At 39.3% G+C, this 19,674-nt stretch overlaps 1 protein-coding gene across 1 annotated transcript in view; it reads left to right on the top strand.

Moving 5' to 3' along the window:
- Window positions 1-17,285, top strand: part of LOC127528879 (claudin-16-like) — a 42,454-nt gene extending 25,169 nt beyond the window's left edge. Inside the window, exons 2-5 of the mRNA XM_051930398.1 lie at window positions 5,525-5,660; window positions 16,190-16,354; window positions 16,510-16,574; window positions 17,002-17,285. Coding sequence (XP_051786358.1) covers window positions 5,525-5,660; window positions 16,190-16,354; window positions 16,510-16,574; window positions 17,002-17,214 — 579 coding nt within the window. The 3' untranslated portion in view covers window positions 17,215-17,285. The remainder of the gene's footprint in view (window positions 1-5,524; window positions 5,661-16,189; window positions 16,355-16,509; window positions 16,575-17,001) is intronic.
- The last annotated feature ends 2,389 nt before the right edge of the window (window positions 17,286-19,674 follow it).

The following is a 19,674-nucleotide window of genomic DNA, read 5'->3' as shown; positions in this document are numbered from 1 at the left end:
CTCATGCTTGGCCATAAATAAGCAGCTGGGTTCCAGCTTTCCTAGCTAATGACCTCTTGTCTGTCCTCTCTGTTTAAACTTGTTCTCCTTTTAGGCTTGTTCCTCTGTTTGATGTCCTTTGGTGTCACTCTAGATAGTGAGCTTACCATCCCTAGCAGCCCCTGTTGTTCCCATGTTAACAGCAGCTGGAGCTTTTTTGTTGTCAGTATGCTTTTGGAGGACTTCTGTAAGACTTCGGACCTCATGGTCAGTAAAGCTGTCTTTCTCAATCAGACTATTGTCAACCTGTCATGATTAGCGCTGAAATTTGAGATCTTATAGTCTTTTCCTGTTATGGAAGCCATTTTTGTGTACCATTGTCAGGTTCTCCCCCCACATTTCTAGGGGCATGGTCTCCAAGATGGTGAACTCAAATTAATCCACAGATGGGATAAACGGTCAGCCTTTTGAACTATTACGATCTGTGGATAAAAACCTTCTAAACCTTTTTGAATTCTCTTTGTGATTATTTTTCGTGTCTTTCCTGGTTTTCAACTTATTGCCTGATTGTTGACTGGGATTTTTGGCTCTCACCTCGGTTTCATTCCCTACGTTTTATTTTTATTTTCATTTGTATTGCTTTTTGCATGCATCTCCCGGTTTATCTCAAGAAACTAATTATCTGTTTTCCTGCCAAGTCAGGACACAATCAGACAATCCCTCACAGTATTATATTTTTAAAGTGCTTGATTCAAAGATAATATATCAAATAATAAACTGAGAGACCTAGAGGAGATGGACAAGACTGAAGCTCATTTAGTTCTTCAAGGGCACAGTGTGGCATGCATCAGCTTACTTTATTTAAGTTTATAATCAACAGATCAGGTTAATTCTGGTTGAATGACAATATGAGAATACAGTATGGCATAGAAGAAAGACTTGAGGAATAACATTAAAGAGAAAGGAGGTGGTTCATTTTGAATGTCTATAAAAGGCACAGCAGGGCACACATCAACATTATTTTGATAACTTTTGAAGATCACAATTCAGAAATCAATGCATGTGAGATGTAATAAGGGTACAATCAAAGGAATGAAAGAAATGACCTTAAAGAGGTATAACAAGTAGAAAGTAAGCATGTCAGTTTGTGATGCCAGCAGGAGGCTAGACATGTCACTCATTGACATTCTTTGATCATTTATTCAATGAAGAAGTAGATATCAGTTAAGTGAGCTGCATAGCAGAAGACTAGATGGCTTACAAGGAGTTCATTTTGCACACAAGCACATGAACACTTTGATGCCTGCTGTGATATGTGACTAACAAGCTCCGTTCTACCTGTTAGGAATTGACTGGAGCTGTGCCCGTATTTCTCTCCTATGTTAGCCTACAGCCCTTGATATTTCCCATCTTGGTTTGTTGCAATACAGTCATGTTATGCAGTGCCAGGGAACTTAATAAGGTAAAACCCAAATGATGCATTGTTAGAATATATATTATATATATTATTAGAATGATACATTGTTAGTATATATGTGTATACGAGGTACAGTATGTATGTATATGTATATATGTATCCTAAAGTGCTTAAGTAGGTTAAGGAGCACATATATAAATGCTTGATTAAGCATTAATTACCATTGTATTCTGGGAAAATTCCTAAAGACTGTAAGGAAGCAAATTCCATTAGATAAAAAGGTGACCGGGCAGTACCATGCATGACAAGTAAATGAATAAGAGAAATTCTGAAGTTAAAAGATCAATCATCATATGACAAGAATGGGAATTAATGAGCAGTCAGCATGGGTTTAGACAAGGAAGGTTGTGTTTCACTAATATGCTGGAATTCCATAAGGAAGAAACACCAATACAATCACAAAAATGCATGTAATATTATTTTTCTGGATTTTCAGAAAGCGTCTGATAAGGTACCTGTGTTTGTGGGTGCAGCAAGACTGATATAACAAAATAGAAATTGGCTTTTAAGTTGGATTGGCCAAAATGTAGAAATAATTAAAAGAAGAAAAGTGCAAAACTGTATAAAAATCAGAGGCCTCAAGACACAGGGTAAAATGCTGGGTTCCTAAATATTTTCCAATTTTTTTGTTATGAAAGGTTATTTAAAAGGTCACCTTAACTCAGTGAGTATTTATTTATAGAAAGGAGATGTGGCGTTAAGGTTAAAATTGAGCTTTTTTAGAATTAAAAATGCTGCAACACTAAATTGGATTAAGCATTTTGAAGAATGTTAAGTTATTTTATGTCATGCTGGATTAGAATTTAAAGGGATATGGCCTGGGTTTGAAAGGTTTTCTTCTGAATTCAATTGATGATTATTAGGGTCTTTACAGAAAAAAAATATTGGGACCCTAAAAACTTGGCCACAGAAAAAAATTGTATTATTGCGAAAAACAGCTAAAATGAGCTCAGTTGAACAGTGCTTAGCAGTGGTTTGTAGCTTCCTTTCCTCATTCTTACCCTGTATATTCATTGCTTGCATGTTCCATAGATTTGATCCATATTCCCTATCCCAATATTCTGACAATTCTTAATTTTAATGGCACATGTGAAATTTGTTGTGTTTGGTGTGCTCCCAAACGGGCTTAAAATGGAGAAGGACAAACAAACTGTGATTGCCTTTACTTCACTATTGGCATGTAGACTTATCCTGCTCAACTGGAAGAATCCTAGCCCACCTCTTTTAAATAAGTGAGTAACTGATGTTTTATACTATTTGAAATTGGAAAAAATCAGATTCTCACTTAGAGGATCTGTGCAGAACTTTTTTAAAAACCTGGCAGGATCTAATCAATAACATTTTAGATTAAGCTTTTAAAGCATTGAGGAGGCAGATTCTCTCCCCATTTCTTTTTCTTCTCCATTTATCTTTATTCAATTATTAATATAGATAGATACTTTATTAATCTCAAGGGGAAATTCACATACTCCAGCAGCAGCATACTGATACAAAAAAAACAATATTAAATTAAAGAGTAATAAAAATGTAGGTAAAAACAGACAATAACTTTGAATTATGTTAACGTTTACCCCCCCGGGTGGAATTGAAGAGTCGAATAGTTAAGGGGAGGAACGATCTTCTCATTCTGTCAGTGGAGCAGGACAGTGACAGCAGTTTGTCGCTGAAGCTGCTCCTCTGTCTGGAGATGACACTGTTTATTGGATGCAGTGGATTCTCCGTAATTGACAGGAGCCTGCTCAGTGCCCGTCACTCTTCCATGGATGTCAAACTGTCCAGCTCCATGCCTACAATAGAGCCTGCCTTCCTCACCAGTTTATCCAGGCATGAGACGTCCTTCTTCTTTATGCTTCCTTCCCAGCACACCACTGTGTAGAAGAGGGCATTCGCCACAACCGTCTGATAGAACATCTGCAGCATCTTATTGCAGATGTTGAAGGACGCCAGTCTTCTAAAGAAGTATAGCCGGCTCTCTCCTCTCTTACACAGAGAATCAGTATTGGCAGTCCAGTCCAATTTATCATCCAGCTGCATTCCCAGGTATTTATAGGTCTGTACCCTCTGCACACAGTCACCTCTGATGATCACGGGGTCCATGAGGTGTCTGGGCCTCCTAAAATCCAACACCAGCTCCTTGGTTTTGCTGGTGTTCAGGTGTAGGTGGTTTGAGTCGCTCCATTTAACAAAGTCCTTGATTAGGTCCCTATATTCCTCTTCCTGCCCACTCCTGATGCAGCCCATGATAGCAGTGTCGTCAGCGAACTTTTGCACGTGGCAGGACTCCGAGTTATATTGGAAGTCCAATGTATATAGGCTGAATGGGACCGGAGAAATTACAGTCCCCTACGGTGCTCCTGTGTTGCTGACCACAATGTCAGACCTGCAGTTCCCAAGACACACATACTGAGGTCTGTTTGTAAGATAGTCCGCGATCCATGCCACCAGGTATGAATCTACTCCCCTCTCTGTCAGCTTGTCCCTGAGGAGCAGAGGTTGGATGGTGTTGAAGGCACTAGAGAAGTCTAGAAACATAATTCTTACAGCACCACTGCCTCTGTCCAAGTGGGAGAGTGATCGGTGTAGCATATAGATGATGGCATCTTCCGCTCCCACCTTCTCCTGATATGCCAACTGCAGAGGGTCGAGGGCGTGGTGTACCTGTGGCCTCTGGTGGTGAAGCAGCAGCCGCTCCATGGTGTTCATCACATGTGACATCAGAGAGACAGGCCGGAAGTCGTTCAGCTCACTAGGACGTGATACCTTTGGGACTGGGGTGATACAAGATGTTTTCCAAAGCCTCGGGACTCTCCCCTGTTCCAGGCTCAGGTTGAAGATGCACTGTAGAGGACTCCCCAGCTCCAATGCACAGACCTTCAGCAGTCGTGGCGATACACCATCTGGACTCGCTGCTTTGCTGGCACGAAGTCTCCTCTGCTCTTTGTTCACCTGCGCTGCTATAATTGTGGGTGGGGATGTCTCTCCTATGCTGGTATCAGCAGAAGGATGGGTGGAGGGTGTAGTACTCCGAGGTGAGAGTGGGTTAGGGTGGTCAAACCTGTTAAAGAAGTTGTTCATTTGGTTTGCTCTCTCCACATCTCTCTCAATGGTGGCACCCTGCTTCGAGCTGCAGCCAGTGATGATCTTCATCCCATCCCACACTTCCTTCATACTGTTATTCTGCAAGTTCTACTCCAGCTTTCTCCTGTACTGCTCCTTCACCGCCCTGAGCTGGACTCGGAGTTCCTTCTGCACGCGCTTGAGCTCATGCTGATCACCGCCTTTAAAAGCCATCTTTTATAATAATTCATCTATTTACTTATTTTTAGTAGCTTTAAGTTTTACTCTGCTGGCCATGCTCTCTTTCTCAGGGGTGGGGGTCAATTTGTTTTCGATCTTATTTTTGTAAAAATGTATCTATTTGTATGGAATTTTGTGTGATTACAATAAAATTAAAAAAAAAAAAAAGAAAAAATTGGTTGTCTCATTCCAATGTAATGGTCAGGTGGTCCATAATAGTCTGTTACTGCCAGGAGGGTCCTTGGCACCGTTTTCGTCCAGTTATAGTACCTCAAAAATGGAAGTATTGATAATATGTGTTTTGTAGTCTATGGCAATGGAAATCACTCAAGACCAAATGTTAAAGTAATCAGGTGACAACTAAAAGGGACAAAGCTTTTTTTTATATTCTTCCACAAATAAATTTTTTAGAGACAAGTTTCATCCATGTTATTGGAACATTTTGCCTTGTGGAGAAGGTTAGATGAAGCCTCATTGCTGTAACAATTAAGTGAACTTAAATTAAGTGTATTTTCTGCTGATGTGGCCAGACCTGCCTATGCTGTGCCCTCCCTTGTTATAAAGGGGTCTCTGACTCTACTAGTGGCTGTTCTTTTATAGGTGGACTTATTGAAAACTTTCTCTAGAGCAAAAGTTCAAAGCACAGCTCAGTAAATGATGACTGAACATTATCAAACCCATTTTAATCCAATTCAGGGGCACAGCGTTTCAGAAAAAAAATTCTCCTTCTTTACAATTGAATGTTATCTGCTGCTTGTTTACTTTTCACAGCAGGATGCCAAGGACCAGTTTGCTTCTGTGGGCCTGAGTATCAGATGTAGGGGTTTATGGAGCGAATGCTTATTCGACAACACAGCAAATATCTGGACCTGCGACTTTCCTGTCTCTTACATGGGAGAACTCTCTGGTTAGTGCTTCTGCACTTTGTGAGTACTGTGCTTATTCTGGGTGCCATCGTAATTGTGGCATGACTTGTGATAAGATAGCATGTGTCTAAGACGTAGCAGTGGGTCAAGAGGGAGAAGGGCATTGTATTGCAGTGGGAGAAATCTATCAGAGAAAGAAAATGAACGAGAAAGATTCTAATAGAATATACGATGTTAGCCATCCACTGCCATTCTACTTCCAGTCTTACATTCCAAGCCATTAGGGTCTTAATCTTAGTAGTGAAGGTGAAGAACTAAGTACACCTCATAAATGTTTTATCTTTTTTTAACATGGGTTCACATATCAAGATTTGATCTTCATTAAATCAGTATCTATAGATAAAGGTAATACAATATAACAAACATCGTGCCACATTTACATTTTCTATTTTTTGTAAATAAACTTAAATTCATATTTTGCGAGTGGAAAAAGAAAGTACAGCCCTAAATTTACCACTATCTCATATACTAAAACCCTGTCTTATTATTTTACTCAGTCAGTTTGGTTTGTTCTTTGTCATTATCACCATACCAAGATCAAAAGAGCTTTCTAAGTCCTTCTGAAAAAAAAGGTTATAGTTGTCTTTAGGAAGGGAATTAAAAAAATCTCCAAAAAAATTGCAAATCAACCATCCTACTGTCTGGAAGATCATCTATAAGTGGAGAAGATTGTCAACAACTGCCAACTTGCAATGGCCAGGCCGCCCCAGCAAGTTCAGCCCAAGAGCAGATGCCAAGATGTTGAAAGAAGTCTTCAAGGACCCCATAATTTCATCATGGGAGCTACAGGTAGCTCTTGCCACTGTTGATCTCAAAGTGCACGAGTCTACCATTCAAAAAAGGTTGCAAAAATTACATCTGCATGGGAAGCAGCGCTCCATTTGGAAAACTAAAAGGGATATAACCAATTGTATCATAATTGTTATAAGTCACCTTGGATAAAGGCATCATGTAAATGACATATCCACATATGTTAAAGAAGAAAAACATTTCATGTGGTGTACTTACTTTTCATATGACTGTATGGAATTCCATTTGTGCAAAATTAAATGAGTACATTCTGAACTAGATTGTAATTAAAAACCATAAATGTGTAATTAATTTTTTTTTAAAAACTGCATAATTAAATAATAATCACTTGAAAAGTGCAGTATTAAATATGTAAGTAGTCATTAACTTCCAAAAAACAGCATTATTAAAATAAATGCAATCTAAGCATTGTAAAATATATCTTCATGATTTTATTTTGTTTCAATAATGTAATTTACATTAAATTTTAAAATATATAATTTATTTTAGAAAGGCCTTATTTTTATAGACTGCTTTTATTTAAAAATAGGACTTTTGAATGGCACATTTCCAAATGGTTATATGAGTTTATTGGGTCAGTATTGTCACATGTACAGAGTTCAGTAAAATTCTAATTTGCATGTGCTATTCACCACTCTGTTATGGGTATTTACTACTTTTTCATTAAAATGGCCTCTAAGACACTGTAGTTCATTTTATTGTTGCCAATTGGATGTTAGAAAATTGGATGAAGAAAGTTAATATGCAATAATAACTTTAAAAGGTACATTTTGTCCATTTGCCATCCTCTCCCAAGCAAAATATTAAATATGAAGGAATATTTCTAACAAATAATAACATACAAAAATAAATAATTGTATTTTTAAATGTGGCAAATTTTAAATAAAAAAACACAATGATGTGTGAGCATAAAAAATTAAATGTGTCATGAATTATGTTCTGTTGGTTCTTTCTTCATATATTTATTTATTTACACCACATTCAACATGAAATATGCTTTAAAGTGTAAACTGTCCTTTTCGCCCAACAAGGTAGAGAGGATGTGTTCCAGCAATTACTTTGTTTTGATTAGTTGAATCATCAGGAGAGTGGATGCCCACTGTCACAACTTTACATATGCCTATGAGCTACAAAGTTATGACTGTGCACATCCACGACAGATATACAGTAAGTGCAAAAAAAAAGTTGGCCAGACTTACTGTACAAAGCAGCTACTTTAATTCAAGAAGCTTTGATCATCCTCTCAGGAGTCTGCATTTGAATGGTCAGCTTCTTCATGTAGAACTACTAGCCACAGCCCACACTCTCAACCTTAGATGGGAGAACAGGACGGCTTACATTTCAAGGCTTATTTCATGTTGCATGCGATGTCACTGAAATGAATAAATGAAGGAAAAATTAAACAACTGCAGTGGGTTGGCATCCTGCCCGGGATTGGTTCCTGCCTTGTGCCCTGTGTTGGCTGGGATTGGCTCCAGCAGACCCCCGTGACCCTGTGTTCGGATTCAGCGGGTTGGAAAATGGATGGATGGATGGATGGATGGAAAATTAAACAAATACAGAAATAAATAATGACCATAGGACTGATTACTTCTTGGTACTGTTCCTTATAAAACTTCATTTTTCTCCCCCAAAGAACCAACCTCTGCCCCACTTGCTGCAAATAGTAAAACAGGTCCTGCAGGTATGGTGTGAATACACACCTTTAGGGCCATTGCACTTGTTGCTTTTTTCTTTGGTGGCCCTTGTCTCAGGAATACAATTTTAGGCTAAACTGGATGCAGTGGTATATAAAGTCATTCACCATTTTGTTGTCCGCACTAACTGAATGATGATTACACTGTGACACATGGTATAGGCAGGATAACAGGAGCAGGAATCTGTTCTAAGTATGCAATTCAATAAACAGGCATCCAGCCAACCCAACATTCAGCTCCACTGCAAATCATCCAACTCTTTCCCAAACATCCAGCCCACCTCCATTCTGAAAGCTACAGAACTGGGGATTTGAAAATTTAACTCTCACATCCATTGCTTGCCACCACCCCAGTTCTAGCTGCAGGAGACACTTCAACTCCACACTTGCTTGCACAACAAAACTAACTTCAGAGAGGAGCTTGGTTAAGGTCTTTGGTTGTTTGAGTAGAAGCAGTATAGAAGGCTACTGATAAATTACCTGCGCTTCATATGCCGCAGCATCCATTCTGATGGGTCACTATAATCTAATAGACACTAGCTTCCATAAGTATAGAATAATTTACAATAAAGTGAGATAGGTATCTCAAAGAAGAGAGCTGAAATACTTCTGAAACACCTTGTAAAGTGCATGTGAGATGAGGCAGAACAGGAAGATCCAGATAATAGATAGATGGATAGATAGATACTTTATTAATCCCAAGGGGAAATTCACATACTCCAGCAGTAGCAGCATACTGATTAAAAACAATATTAAAGAGTGATAAAACTGCAGGTATAACAGACAATAACTTTGTATAATGTTAACGTTTACTGCAGCATCTTATTGCAGATGTTGAAAGACGCCAGCCTTCTAAGGAAGTATAGTCGGCTCTGTCCTCTCTTGCACAGAGCATCAGTATTGGCAGTCCAGTCCAATTTATCATCCAGCTGCACTCCTAGATATTTATAGGTCTATACCCTCTGCACACAGTCACCTCTGATGATCACGGGGTCCATGAGGGGCCTGGTCCTCCTAAACTCCATCACCAGCTCCTTGGTTTTGCTGGTGTTCAGTTGTAGGTGATTTGAGTCGCACCATTTAACAAAGTCCTTGATTAGGTTCCTGTACTCCTCCGATTAATATTATCAAAACACAGTATATATTTTACACGTTATATGCTGTAGCAGACTCTTGCATCCTCTTTTTTCTTTTTTTTTTTTCTTTTGTTATTTCTCAGGGGCTGTTATTAGCCCAAAGGACACAATGATGAAAACAGGCCACAAAGGACAAAGCACATTGTAGGAAAAAAAGTATTTCTTGACCTGTAACAACAACAACAACAACATTTATTTATATAGCACATTTTCATACAAAAAGTAGCTCAAAGTGCTTTACATAATGAAGAAAAGAAGAATAAAAGACAAATAAGAAATTAAAATAAGACAACCTTGGTTAACATAAAAAGGAGTAAGGTCCGATGGCCAGGGTGGACAGAAAAAACAAAAAAAAACTCCAGAAGGCTGGAGAAAAAAATAAAATCTGTAGGGGGTTCCAGGCCACGAGACCGCCCAGTCCCCTTTGGGCATTCTACCTAACATAAATGAAATAGTCCTCTTTGTAGTTAGGGTTCTCACGGAGTCACTTGATGCTGATGGTTATACAGACTTCTGGCTTTTAATCCATCCATCATTGTTGGAACATCATGGTGCTTTGGGTAGATGATGGTGGCACAAGCCACCACCAATAGGACACCGGAAAAGGAAACAGAAGAGAGAGTAGGGGTTAGTACAAATTTTGAATGAATAGTTATTATAATGAATTGGATATACAGAGTGTCAGGATTAAATTACAGTGAAGTTATGAGAAGGCCATGTTAAAGTAATGTGTTTTCAGTAGTTTTTTAAAGAGCTCCACTGTATTAGCCTGGCGAATTCCTACTGGCAGGCTATTCCAGATTTTAGGTGCATAACAGCAGAAGGCCGCCTCACCACTTCTTTTAAGTTTTGCTCTTGGAATTCTAAGGAGACACTCAGTTGAGGATCTGAGGTTGCGATTTGGAATATAAGGTGTCAGACATTCCGATATATAAGACGGGGCGAGATTATTTAAAGCTTTATAAACCATAAGCAGAATTTTAAAGTCAATTCTGAATGACACAGGTAACCAGTGTAGTGACATCAAAACTGGAGAAATGTGTTCGGATTTTCTTTTCCTGGTAAGGATTCTAGCAGCTGCATTCTGCACTAACTGCAAACGATTGATGTCTTTTTTGGGTAGTCCTGAGAGGAGTGCATTACAGTAATCTAGCCGTAATGCTAATATGTTGTGAAAGTAGCACCATGTTAAGGCACAGAAAGGCAAAAGGCCATCAGAAATATGAGTCTCTGGCATAACTGTCACAGACAAGTATCAATAGCTAAAGTTTTACTTCTCCAGCTGTTTTTTTGGTTTGAAGGAAAGGTCCAAAGGCTGGATTACTCAATGATTTCAAGCACAACTACATACAGTTTAAACCAGTGGTTCCCAAACTCTGTCCTGTGGACCCACTGTGGCTGCAGGTTTTTGTTCCAACCAGATTTACAATTAGTGATAATAATCAATAACAACTGATCTCATTTAATTAGCTGGTCTTTTTTACTCTTCTCTTATTCTGCATTCAGAAAAACACAACAGTATGGTTTTTACAATTATAAAACATTTAGAAATATTTATATTTTTTCTAAAGCTATAAATTCTTAACTCTCTTTTGTTGTTTGCCTATTATTTTCCCCTTTTCCTGTGTCATTTGCTCCATTCATTTAACCCTAATAGTGACACCAGCATAGCAGACACCCAGGATGATGAAAGCTGCAACGACTTCAGTATCAGACCCGCTAATTAGTAAACAGTCAGTTAAATAACCAGAACACCTGGAAAAGCAGAATGAAAATTAGGTTGAAAATACTGGTAATGACTAAAAAACTACAAATTCCCCATATAACTGCCTATTACATTTTAATAAAAATCTTCCAAACTTAGTTTGTAATTTCTACATTGACTCCAAAATCTCCAGACAGAGGAGCAGCTTCAGCGACAGACTGCTGTCAATGCCCTGCTCCACTGACAGACTGAGGAGATCGTTCCTTCCCCACACTATGCGACTCTTCAATTCCACCCGGGGGGGTAAACGTCAACATTATACAAAGTTATTGTCTGTCTGTTATACCTGCATTGTTATCACTCTTTAATTTAATATTGTTCTTTATCAGTATGCTGCTGCTGGAGTATGTGAATTTCCCCTTCGGATTAATAAAATATCTATCTATCTATCTATCTATCTATCTATCTATCTATCTATCTATCTATCTATCTATCTATCTATCTATCTATCTATCTATCTATCTATCTATCTATCTATCTATCTATCTATCTATCTATCTATAACACAGAAACTGGGAAATAATGGCTCACTTAATTAGACTAAGAGTCCAATGAAAAATGGAAGTTGGTTGTACAAAAACCTGCAGTCACAGTGGGTCCCCAGGACCGAGTTTGGGAACCACTGGTTTAAACCATTCAGGTAAACCAACCAAATGATACAAAGGGTCACTAGCCAATAAACTGCAGCATACCCCAGATGCCCCTGATCCCTCAAATTCCCTCTGTAACCAGAATGGTATGTTCATGGTTATATAAAAGATTTTGTGCTTGACCCTTGACACTTTTTTAGTCTGAAGTTTGTCCTCATTTAAAAGGGTCCTTTTTCACAGCTCATGTAGAGTCTAATATTCATAGTACATGCTAAAGTACAGGCTGGCACATAGTTAGGAGTCCTGCCCTAGATTTAAAAGCAGCAGATACAGTACAGGAAAGTTAATCTTTATGCTTGTTATGTTCTTTAGCACTGCTACCTCGCAGTAAGGAGATCACCTTGGGTCCTCCCTGTGTGAAGAGCACTTTGAGTAGTAAGAAAAGTGTTATAGAAATGTAATTATTATTTATTTTAATTGTAAAGATCTATGTTCAGGATCCTTAAAGCTGACTCGTGACCGATTTGTGGAACAATATTCAACTGAGAATACTCCCATGAAATGCAAAGTTTAGCAGTTGGTGAAAAAGTGGAGTTTTGCTATAAGCGATGCACTGAAAACAAGAAACTCTTTTGTCTGCACCCTGAAGTTAATATCCGCATTGCAAATCTTGCTGAAAGTAGTCTTCATAAGTCAATGCAATGCTTATCACAAGAGATGAATAAAGGTCTTGTCAGCATGTACTCCATGATTTGACTTCTACTTTTTTCATTTTCCACCTGGGACTCATACAGTATGTGTGCATAAATGTAACCCACGTCAATATGTAAAATAAGTAAAATACAAGAAAAAAAATCATATACAGTATGTCTGTATGCCTCTTCAGAGCGTAAACATTAATAACGTCATAATTAATATATAATTATATTTACTGCCTGCTAAAACTGCAATTTGATGCCATTAAAATAAAATGAATCTTAATATAAAATGGAGAGAAAAACATCCAGATGAGATGCTGTATGAGATACGGACATTCCTGAACAACCGTTATCACGGGGCATACTGTGTATTATAAGGATCTTCACATTACAATACTGCTAGCAGAGACCACAGGTAATAATGGACAGAAGTGATTCTGTTTTATTGGTTTTCTGGAAGTGTGGCATGATTGGAGAGGTGAGTTTAAACCAAGATTACAGGATTTGATGGAGTTCAAAAAGTGTTCAATTTTGTTGATGACTCTAAATTTCGTTCAACCATGTGCTCTAGGAGTCAAATCTAGGTCCCAGCCCCATTAACCTCACACACATCATGCTCTACTTCCCTTACCCTTGAATCAAGATTGTAAGGCTGTGACAGATTGGGGGTGCTACCAAGCCCCAAACCCTGGACACAACCAACACAAATACAGTCACAGGTTCAAAACAGAGGTGTTTATTATAAAAATACTTCACAAAGGTTTCTTCAAAGTTTGTGGAAGCACAATTATACAAAAATCTTTCTATTCTCTTCTTTTTTTCTTTTCTCTCTCAATCCACCTCCTTCCAGTGAGTGTTACCTGTTTTCATCCCAACTTTGACTCCACTGAAGAAAGCTGGATGGCTTACCTTGGGAGTACTTCTGATGCAAGGGCATAGTATAATAGTAGCACTTCCAGGTCAAGCAGAAGTCCACAAAAAACAGGGATCATGCTTCCAACAGCACCCCCTGGTGGCACCCATGGGACACAGCAGGGCTGACTTAAGGCACTACAACTCCCATCATACCCCACAGGGGTCCACATGCTTGCTGAGGTCCTGAGATGCTGTCATCTAGCAGATGGGAGGTAAATGCATTTCAAAATTGGAGCCTTCCATGACTTTTTTGTTCTTTATTTCGCCTTATACAATTTCTTGTATTAGGAATTTGTTAGTTTTCGCATACCCCTTGGGGTCAGAGCGCAGGGTCAGTCATTGTACAGCGCCCCTGGAGCAATTACAGGTTAAGGGTCTTGCTCAAGGGCCCTTTGGCAGTGATGGGGATTCGAACCGGCAACCTTCTGGATATCAGCACATATCCATAGTCACAGAGCCACCACTCCACCCTGCATTTTCTCCTGCTGTCTGGGTAAGGGTCCCATACTCATCCCGAATGGGAAGCCGGAAGGTACACTCCACGCTAACCTATTTTGCTTCATTCAAATGCTCATTTGAGCATTTTCCATTTTAGCTCAGAAGACCATTTTCATTGCTTTATTTAACAATGTTTTAGTAAAAATACATGTGTTTTCGATGTTGTGAGCAAGCTACTTGACGTGTGGATTATTTAGCTTTACAAATATTAGATTTTTAATTGGAAGTTTTTGATACTGTTTGCTGTTGTCCAGTGTTGGTTCTTCATAAAGGCCTAATCAATCAAAAACTGTGTTCTCTCCATTCTGCATGAAAACATGACATTAAAAATTTTTCTTGGCCATCTCTACAAACTACATAGGGAAAGTTGCATATAAAAAAAGAAATAGTCACTTTTGCTTAACATTTATAAGGTACACTATGTGTGCACTCAGCATAGGAACATCCGTGCCTGCCTCTCATCTCATTTGTAACTGTTTTATTGATATTAAGGTTTAATGTAATACATATATTACAGGTTCACAAGGAATGCAATCAACATCTTATTCAGATTTGTCCTCACCTTGGGCTATAGCAGGAATTCATGGACATGAAGTACTCGGATTGAGCGTCAGTAAGATAATAAGGGAGGCAGACACAGCCGGTACAACAAGAAAAAAGTGCATTTATTGCAAAAAAACAAAACAAATCAGTGGTTAATAAATGCAATATCACAAAATAAAATCTAATACTTCTATATGTAAATAGGATGAAGGAGTCAGCCTTTAAATTAAAGAAAAAAATCTTTTTTGCCCGCTTTTTCTTTCTTATCAAATAAACACAGAAGGAAAGCCATCTTGTCCTGGCAGAACTGGAATAACTGTTTTTTTTCTTTGCCTATATCCTCTTTAATCCTGCACATACTGACCCTCTCCTGGTCAGAATTGAATGCCCTTACTTGATTTCTTTGTCCGAATTGTTTCTGGCAGTAGGCAGACCAACGTCAAGGTGCATTACAGCCAGCTGGAGTGTGGAGCATAGACTCAGGAGTCACGTCCTAAGTTTTTCGATTTTAATTGAAAAAAAAAAAATCTCAAATAATATCAAAATGTCCAACACTTTCTAAAAATGTAAATAAACGTTTTGATATGTTATATTGCCAACACTGCCCTGATATATGTCCATCCATTATCCAACCCACTATATCCTAACTACAGGGTCACGAGGGTCTGCTGAAGCCAATCCCAGCCAATGCAGGGTGCAAGGCAGGAAACAAACCCCAGGCAGGGCGCCAGCCCACCACAGGGCGTGCACACGCACACACACACACACCAATTACACACTAGGGACAATTTAGAATTGCCAATGCACCTAACCTGCATGTCTTTGGACTGTGGGAGTAAATCGGAGCACCCGGAGGAAATCCACACAGACACGGGGAGAACATACAAATTCCACACAGGGAGGACCCAGGAAGCGAACCTGAGTCTCCTAACTGCGAGGCAGCACCGCTACCCACTGCGCCACTGTGCCGCCCGGCCATGATATATATTGTATGCTAATTACCTTTACTTTCAAATATTTCAGTTTTTCAAAATGATGTTTTCTTTGCACTTCATATACGGTACATTCAAACAATATGTCTTTTACTGTTTCAGGATAAAAGCATTTTCTGCAAATCCCTGTATTAGGGTTGTTAGGGTTAGGGTTAGGGTTTGTGTTTGTTCATTTATACAAAACAGTGAATGACTGAAGCCTGAGTGCCCAACACGAACTGCCATGCCCTGTGAATAGTCAGCTTTTATCCCGTGTCAACAATCACCTGACCCGAATCTGACACCTGCCTCTCCCAGGTTACGGCCAAGCCTATTACTATGGCAACCCGCGGCGCAGACATCACTGCAGCACTCCACATTAGACAACTGTCCTGTTCACCCGTGCCAATTATTTTCTTATCCGCACCAGAAAAACTCCGGAATGAGACACGACAGGAAGCAAAGGTCAATCTAATGGAAACACGCACCAACACAGGCTCGACAAAACCTGGCTGTTCAGCATGTGCCCGCGGAGAACAAACCAGAGAGTAAATAAGAGCCTTTTAATCATTGTAATGAAAGTGCCTGGAAAAAAAAATAAAACAGAGTAAAGTGGTTTTAAATTGTTATATTGTGAAGCGGTGTCTCACAAGAACAGATTGTTAAATCCACATTAATACTTCTTACTACTTTTATGTCTTTATTTCAAAGTGGATTTACCATTAATTTAAATTTTTGAGTGTTCTGCTTAATACGTGTCTTATGTAATATATACCCGAATCTATATAGTTTGCTTTTATTCAACTGTTTGTTTTTTTTTTTGTATTACTAACAATGTTATCACTAAAGTCTGAGGTTTTCTCTTTTTTGCCCCTCATTCCCTTGCAGCAGAAGTTATTGTCATGCGGGTTATTGACGTAGTGACCTGTGGGATGTGCATCCTGGCCACACCCTTACTCGTCTGTGGAATGAGTTGCATCAGATGCATGAATGAAACTGATAGTTGTAAAGTCAAGCTGGTATTGAGCAGCGGTCTGCTTTTTCTTTTTGGAGGTAAGTTTTTATTATTATTATTTTATTTTTAATAATTTGTTGTTTTATGATGGCACTCTTGCCAGATTGCATTGTCACAATGTGCAAGCTGATTCTGTTGTTAGATGGAACCATTGCATTAGTCTTCTAACCTGTGCATCCCTGCTTGTCTCTAGGTGTTTGTGGACTTTCAGGAACTGGCTGGTATGCTGCTGCCACCTTGAACAAATACAAACAGGAGGTGGGTCGCTTGATTAAGGCTGTTTTCTGGGTAGCTGTCTCATTTTCAGCAGAAACCCCTTCAGTGTCCACACTTAGCACATTTAGGAGAAGTGCACCTTAGTAAGGTGGGTGAATGACTAGCCTAAGGGTTTTTGTATGTGGGTCTTATTATTTTGGAATATATGGAACAGCTTAACTTTAGCTAAACAAATAGGCTTGATGGACTGAATGGTCTACTCTCATTTGTCAAATGTCTTATGTTTGTATGTACAGTTTTCTAGACTTGTGAGTACAAGTGTAGCCTATAAAAATAAATTAAACAGTGTAATGGGTTGTAGCCTCACATTTAAACACAAGGTTTTGCTGGGAACATGAAGGAGGAAAATGCTCTCCTGATTGTTTATTGTGTTCACAATGTAAACCAGATACTGTTGCTTCTCTTGTAGGTCATTCTGGGAATCCCTGGTGTCACCTATGAACTGGGCTACTCTTACTGGCTTGCTATATGTGGTGTGCTTTGTGAGGTCATGGTGGGTATTCTTCTGCTCATCATTTGGCGCCATAACAGCCAGCAGCTGAACAGGAGAGAGCGTCAGAGGTGTATGCATCCGCCAGTGAATACATTACGTTTGGGTGCAAATACCAAAACATACCTGTAAAATTCTGTATTCTTAACATGGGATGCCACTTTTTGTGCATCCTTGTGTGCATAATATAACGCCTCTATGATAAGCCCCTAATAAAGCATGATTAAAACTAGGACAGCAGAACCAGTTTACAAAGTTGCCAAGCACTCTGAATTTCCTTATATGATTTTAAGCAGAAATGTGTCGTGGTAGGCATTTGATGTCTTCTAGCTCTCAGACACTGTCCATCTTTGCGGGCTTTGCACATTCATTCCACATGTCTGTGTTGGGATTTGTATTCCAGGTACTTTGATTTACCTCTCACAAAATGTGTGACATATTTATAGGGCCATTAATATCGCATGTACACAGTACAGTGAAATTCTTACTTGATTGTGCTAATTAACCTTCAACATATTGCCATGATTATTACCTTACCTCGACACTTCTATGTTCCTCATCTGAAACATCTGAGAACATTGGCAGATTAACAACCAGTAAATTCTAGGAATAGTCTTTAAACAGTATATTAAAAAAAAAGGCTACCATTACTTCAAGCTTTGCACAAATGTTTTTAAAATGTATATAAATATCTTAAAATGTTTTTCAGGATATTGAAGTGTGGGCACTTGTGACTGGATTGGGCAAGGGTCCGCATGTACCCCAAATATTTGAATTACTTTCAAAAGAAACGGCAATTGCAACATTCACAAAATGGATTAATTAGTGATATTAAAAATGGTCAATTTTAAATGAGTATGGGGGTATGTCCTCTAGTGGACAGCCTGTCCAGTCAAGGATAATTTCTGACTTATACCAGATCAATGCTGCAAGAGTGAGTTGTGTAGTTTTGTAGTTTTGAAATGGATTAATCAGGTTCAGTAAATGGCTTTTTAATTGCCTTAAAAAATTTGCCTTTCTTTCATTGGTAAATTTTTCTTTGCATACTGCACCTTGCACACAGCCCTGCAGCCTCGGATAACCTGGGTAATTCTGGTCAGACGGCACTTGCAAAGCTTTTGTCACGCTTGGGTCACAGAATTGCACAGAAACACAGGAGAATGTAGAGACAGGAACTTTATTCAAACACTTCAAACAAACATATCTCTTTCAGAAGTAAAAACAAGCTCAGTATGCAGTTAGTTCTCGATTAAAAGAATAGGCAAACATCATAGGGGAGCACAACGGGAGCGGGACCCACAAAAGGAGCAGAGGATGTCTGGGGGAGGAGAGAGAAACAAAGCAATCAGCCAAAAGGACAGGTGCTGTTCAGGCTTTTAATTATGCGTACCGCAGCGCGAGAAGCATATCACGCGACAAAGCAGCCTCTCCAGATGTAGTCACATCATCAACAACAGGAGCCCGGGATTGTCTTTCTGAGGAAACTGGATGTTCAGGGCCTTGAGCCCGCTGTTCATTGTGACGATCTCGGTCAGGTTGTGAGTGTGCCCCAGGTGAAGCAAATGCACCACCCTGTTTCCAAGCAGCCTGGGAGCCTTCCAATCATTTGTCGAAGGAGGAGAACGAGTCAACATCATGACAAAAAAACTTGTCACGGAGAACTTCAGGAATCCCCGCCAATATCACATCACTGGTTACTTTCTCCACAATCCGCTGGATCGAGTCACCCTCAAACCAGCAGTGAACGAGATGAATTAAATCCTGCAACTGAGCACAAACAGGACGATCCAGGTCCAGTTTCCATTGGCAAAGCGCAGAGCCCCTAGCCAGACCCAGAACATTCACATCGTCTTGAGAATCCATCTGTGCAACCACTCCTGGTACCACTTGCCACGTTTGGGTCACAGTATTGCACAGAAACACAGGAGATTGTAGAGACAGGAACTTTATTCAAACACTTCAAACAAACATGTCTCTTTCAGAAGTGAAAATGAGCTCAGTATGCAGTTTGTTGTCGACTAAAAGAATTTGCAAAAATCATAGGGGAGCACAACGGGAGCGAGACCTCCAACAGGAGCAGAGGATGTCTGGGGGAGGAGAGAGAAACAAAGCAATCAGCCAAAAGGACAGGTACTGTTCAGGCTTTTAAGTATGTGTAACGTCGCACGAGAAGCATATCACGTGTCAGAGCAGCCGCAAGTAAGCCCATCAAGTAAGGGAGCAATGTAAAAGTAGTCTATCAGCGTTTTCAAGAGGGGTTTTTCTAGGAGCGTCTGTGTCTTCTAGGGGTGCGTTCAGCCCCCCTGCTCACAATCTATACTGTTAAATGAGATGGTTTCAATGGTATTTGAAGTAAAAAAGCCAGGAGTAAGGCTCTTTGCTGCCTAACATTCCAAGCTTTAATTTTTATTTTATTTTTGGTCTGGATCATCACAGAGTAGAGACTTTGATGTAAAAAAAATAATAATAATAACTGCATGACAAGCAAGCATTGTGCAGAACTCCCTAAGCTGTAAGCAGTATTGTTCATTCTGGTTGTGAATGTGACTGAGATACAAATGCAAATGAAGTTTCTTGACAACAAAAAACATA

This window comes from Erpetoichthys calabaricus, chromosome 8 (genome assembly GCF_900747795.2).
Source record: "Erpetoichthys calabaricus chromosome 8, fErpCal1.3, whole genome shotgun sequence".
In the NCBI taxonomy this organism is placed as follows: Eukaryota; Metazoa; Chordata; class Cladistia; order Polypteriformes; family Polypteridae; genus Erpetoichthys; species Erpetoichthys calabaricus.
This window is presented reverse-complemented; position numbering and strand designations above follow the sequence as displayed.